General features: G+C 32.8%; 1 protein-coding gene across 1 annotated transcript; it reads right to left on the bottom strand.

Annotated features, from left to right (window-relative positions):
- Positions 1-1,869: 1,869 nt before the first annotated feature.
- On the bottom strand, positions 1,870-4,999 carry LOC148204279 (WUSCHEL-related homeobox 8-like). The gene is made up of 3 exons (XM_088107430.1): positions 2,919-4,999; positions 2,235-2,648; positions 1,870-2,145 (listed from the first exon to the last, which is right to left on the bottom strand). The coding sequence occupies exons 1-3, from the start codon at positions 3,088-3,090 to the stop codon at positions 2,084-2,086; spliced, it is 648 nt and encodes a 215-aa protein (XP_087963556.1). The 5' UTR covers positions 3,091-4,999; the 3' UTR covers positions 1,870-2,083.
- Positions 5,000-5,813: the final 814 nt, after the last annotated feature.

Raw genomic sequence — 5,813 nt, 5'->3', positions numbered from 1 at the left:
CGAAATAAATGTCAATAACTTAAGAAAGAGGTTATGCAATTATAACCTGAATTTAAGATATTAATGACAATTTAAATGGTTCTAGTTTAGTTGTTTTAGTGTAATATGCATGAGTTGTAGTAAAAAAATCTATTTATTCAATTTTGTATGGATAAAAACAATGTTAATGATTTCAGAAAATAATGATATATTATTTTGATAATCCCTTTGTATTAATGTATTATATTTTTGTCAAAATAAATATTAATGTTTTTATTGTTATTATGTGAAAATTTCTTATTTTATTTATGCTAAGAAAAATTATATCGTTTTTACTCTTGATAATCATTTATTAACATGGAAATAAATAAATACAACATATAAAAAACACTCTCAATCATTTGATCATGGATCTAAGTACACATTCTCCAGAACAATAATTTAACTACAACTCAACAAAAATCAAATACTAACTCAAAATATCTTAGACTTGATATGAGAAATAATATGGAATTAAGATCAATGATGTTGTCACCAATGTCCACTTCTTTACTTGTAGAAATAGTGTGAGATTTTCACAAGATGTGTTGGAAGTTTCACATCGACTAAAGGTAAGATCAATTCATATTTCATAAGTGGGTGTAAACCTCACCCTACAAGTCAATTTTGTGGGGTTGAGTTAAGCTTAAAACTCACTTTCTAATAAGATGCATTTTTTTCGTCATGCTCAATAATTTATAATGAAAATTAGTAGTTATTTTAAAAACATTCTTCTTGTCAATTATATTATAATATAATGTAAAATTTATACATTTTCTTCAAATATCCTCGTATAGATATATTTGTATGAACAAATTTAAAACCTTCATCTTCTCATCTCACCAATATTCCAACTATGCCACCAACTCTCATGAAACTGGCATAGGAATACAATTTATGATAATGGTGTTTCTAATTACGATATTAAGATAGTAATTATATGTTTATGTGAGTGTGAGTTTGTTTACATAGTCTCCATGGATATCTAGTAAGTGAAAGTGAAGTTTTTCTAAACGTTTTTATAACAATTTGTGAAGGTTGAATGTTACTCATTCGTTGTTTACTAAAACTAAAATAATTATAGACAGTTTTAAAATATAAAAGAGAATATAAATATTTTTAGTAAACACAAATGACTGGATTAATTTATTTTATAGGTCCTTTGAATAATGATACACCAAGAAGATTTAGTATGAATACGTTATAAGCAAACTCGTAGGAGAAACTATGAATTCACATTCAACCTAAAAACAATCAATTAAGGAGTCTTCTGTCTTGTATATTACTTAACTTTTTCGATTTTACAAAACTCACAGTTACATTTTCAAATATTTATACTATAATGATTTTTTCTTACATTATAATATAATGCACATTTATAACTGCTTCCTTTACACCTTTATAGAATTCAAAATAGTCTCTGGTACTAAAGTGTCAAACTCTACAATAATACCATATTTGCTTAACAAATTGGATAATGATACTTTGACAACATTTTTTTGACAATATTTTAACATTATCTATATGTCATTCTGTGATTAGTCCATGTTAGTGTTTATGATTATTATTATTGACTGTGGAGTAATTTTGGACCAATTACAAAATGACATGTAAATAATATTAAAATATTATCAAAAAATATTGTTAAAATATCATTATTCTAACAAATTACTCGATAAAATAAAACCTTCAATAAACAACTAATTATTATTTGAAAGCATGTTTATTAGGTTTATTGATGAAAAGATTCATTAAAAGAATACAATATCACATAATAGATTAATGAGTTTGTATTACTTTACTTTTTCATTTCTAAACGTAAAATTTAGACTTAGTTGAAACTCCAACGAGTAATACAAAGAAAAATGAAGAAATGATGACATTGTAAAGATACATTAAATAAACAGTTATAAAGAACTTACTAAATTCTGATTTGATGAAGAAGAAATAATTAACTCTTCTTGCCAGTTGTCAGTATAAGTAAATTATACTAATATTTAAAATAACACCAAATAACTAATGTTATATATGAAGTATCTTCAACCCATGCCTTCCACAGATTCTGTCAAAGAAAATAAGAGCCGTAACAGCCTGCAACATCTATTTTACTCATCAATTGCTCAAATCCTGCATAAACAAATCGATGATGTTCTTAATTTTTGTATGAATGTTTATTGAAAAGTTATCCCAATAATTGAAAGATTAATTAATAATACCTAAGTCAGGACTGTGGATGTACATGTCCTTGATCCTATGAGGTGATGAATTCTCAAAGGGTTGAACAACCTGAACGCTCTCGGCGCGTATCTTTTTCTCTCTCGGAGAATCGATTTCTGTCTCGGTTTCTGGTTCCGCAACATTTGGTGCGGGAGCGAGTTGCTTCCTCTTTGAACGAGCCCTTCTGTTCTGGAACCAGTTATACACATTTGTCTCTGATATTTGACCATGTTGGCCCAGTTCAATCGTTATATCCTTGATCTTCTGCTTGCTTGGAGTGCCGTTTCCCTCATCAAAAATTCGCTCCAGAATTTGAAGTTGCAGAGGCGTTGGAGTCCAACGCTGCCTCGCAGTTATCTTGTGTCCAGAACACGCCATCAACGGATCACAGTACAAATTACCCAGCCTCAGTCCTGACCCAAAACATCACAACAGATAAAACACTCACCTTGTTTCTTTATCCACTGTCAAATTGCAGATCTTAAGTTTACTAACACAGTGTAACAATTTTATGAACTTAAGTCCCACATCAAATAAAAATATATAACCTGTAACCATGATTTTCTATATAAAATAAGTGTTTGTTCGCTCAGTTTTTCGATCATTATCTGAGGAGGGTGAAGCGATAACATGCACAGTTTTCAGTTGTGAAAGTTAGATTCAGAAAAGAAGAGAAGAAAAACCTGCGAGGTCCTGTTGGGTGGTTATTGCTTTGTGCATCTCAACAAGCTGTTCGCAGATGGTGGCGTAGACAGATATCTGTTGCCTTAGCAGTTCCATTTGTTCGTCGGTCATCACTTTAACGTAGAGGCTTCCGATAGCGATCGAGGCCTCTTGATGATGCTCTGCCTCCATTTCTTTCTCCTTTTTCTTTGCAGAAACAAGAAAATGACTCAGTTTTGTTTCGGATTGGATTGCATTTTGCGGAGACAGGGAGCATCCTCAGACATCAAGTCAAACCTTAAAGTAGCGTGGTTTACTGCGCGATTTAGCCTAATACCGCAAATCTCGCAGGTTAGTCTCCTTTCCTTTTTTTTTTTTTTTAACTTTTAGCTTACTTTTTTTCGTTAAAAAACATTTTACCTGAAAATGTCTTATGAATATCATTTCACTTAAGATCAATTTTAGGAGAATAAGCTCTTTATAGGATTTTATCACCTATACTATTTTTATCACCAGAATTTCCTTGTCCCACGCATACGCTTCCAGCATTTCTCAATTAAAACGTATAGGCCAATATAAAAATTAGGTTTGATCATATAGATACTAATGACCGAACAGATACTAATGACCGAACTAAATTGGATCAGATTGGACCAAACCAAATTAAATCAGATCGGACTAAATTGAACTAGACCGAACCGAACTGAACAAAATTGAACCGGACCGGACTAGACCGAACCAAACTGAATCGGACCAAATTAGACTGGACCAAACTGAACCGGACCAAACCGAACCGGACCGAGTCAAATGGGACCGGATCACCAAATTGGCTCGGACCGAACCGAAACGGACTGGACAAGACTGGAATGAACCGAATAGAACCGGATCGAACCAAATGGAGCTGAACTGGACCGAACGAAACCGAATCAAACCAGACCAGAACGGATCAGATCAAACCGAACCGAACCAAACCGAGTCAAGTCCAACCAAACCAAATCAAGCTTAGCCGAATCGAGTCCAACCAAGCAAACCTGAGCCAACCGAACGAGTTGAACGAGCCTAACCGAGTCAAGCCAAAGAAGTCAATCATAACCAAAATAAATAGAATTGAACTGAATCAAGCCTAGCCTAGTAGAGCGTAATCAAACCGAACAAACTTAACAAAACAATAATCAAATCGAATCGAATTGAATCCACCTGAATCCAACTGAATAATTCAAACCGAACTTAATAAAGTCGAGATGAACCTACCGAAACCGAATCAAATTAAATCGAACCGACAATCTAACTTCGGGGAAGAAAAACAGGAGCTGATTGAACAACCCCATTATCCGCTTGTATTGGAAGCTGAACTTGGGCTATGATATATATACCATTAGTAATCCCAGAAATCAAATGTGAATGCCATAGTTCACTCAATGTCACTAACTGAAAACCAGACACGTCCACAGCACAATGCTTGAGCACACACGAATGAACCAAATCCTCAAATGTGTCCTAGGAATCACAGGACCCGGAAATTTATCACACCTCACTTGTATGCCGTCTGATCTATCCTCCATTTCACAGCCACTTCATCGAACCTTAAAACCTTCACTCAGTTTCTAACATTGACACACAAACCAAATCAGCATAACACAAATAGACAAAGAGGACGAATCTTTTGGAGAAACTGAAACCGACCCATAACTGAATTTGAAGCAGATTCTCGTACACGAGACTCAAAACACGATTTTTGTTCTTCAAGAATCAATGAAAAAAAATTAACAGGATTAAGAGGGGGGAAAGTTTTACAGAGAAGGATTGAGATAGCACGTCGAGACAAATATCCAAGAACAAGGGAGTGAAAGTAAAGGATCAAATCTCAACAAAAAACAAAGGTCTTGCAATGAGTTTTTTTATTCCCTTTTCCGGGAAAATTGTGTTTTTTCCCTCTATCTCTCCCTCGTTTTTCCCTGCCTTTTCTATCCCAACCACGATTTCGCCAATCTCCATGGAAGTTTCTCTCTCTTTTCCACAGAAAAAAAATGTTAGCTTTCTCTCTCCGATTCTGATTTTCTTGCTTTACAGGAAGTTTAAAGGAAAGAAGGGGTATAACCCAAAATCAGAAGAAAATTGTACACAAGAGATGAATGGATAAGGATAAACTAATCAAAATTAAAGAGTTTCAAATGATTCTATTATAATTCTAACAATTTCTTGGCTTACCTTTTAACCTAAACCCTAAAAAAAATGACCAATTTAATATTTTCAATACCTCACGAATTATTAAACCTAAAATGTATTATTAAGCATTGTTTTACCATAATTACAACGGTCTCTAACCATTAGTCAATGAAACAGGGCCCATTTTCATTTCTGCTTAAGCCCATTAATACTGCCACAAGGCCCAAGAATGTTTGTAACAATGGACTAAGTGCTCTGAGTCACAAGCAGGAACAACTGCCCCCGAAGACACACAGATACGTCCACAGTTCTAATTTTAACTTATTCTAGAGAAACATCTGCCTTCATGCTTTGTTGACATTTTAAAAAATAATAACTTTTTATATATTTACAATTTCCAACCTTTTATTTTTAAAAAATCATATATATATAATACTCTTTTAAGGATATTATCATTTTTTTAAGTCATTACTTTCATATATTTTTTAAAACATTAGTGCAGTGCCTCTCGTCTTTTACTTTTTAACATTTTACATATATATTTTATTTTATTATTCTTAATTGTTGCTTTACTCCGTATATCTTTTTCCTTTTTTAATGTTTTTATGTTAACAAAAATATATATGTTTTTCTTCCAGGATTTGGTTACCCAGTTTTTTTCTCTATACGAGCAATATTTTCTTAAGGGTTTTATTCACTTGAATGAAATTGGAGAAGAGTGATTGAGAAAATTTGAGAGGATTTGAAGG

Source organism: Vigna umbellata, chromosome 2 (assembly GCF_029865625.1).
Source record: "Vigna umbellata cultivar VRB3 chromosome 2, Vumbellata_1.0, whole genome shotgun sequence".
In the NCBI taxonomy this organism is placed as follows: Eukaryota; Viridiplantae; Streptophyta; class Magnoliopsida; order Fabales; family Fabaceae; genus Vigna; species Vigna umbellata.
The sequence above is the reverse complement of the archived record's forward strand: the minus strand, read 5'-3'. Positions and strand labels throughout refer to the sequence as shown.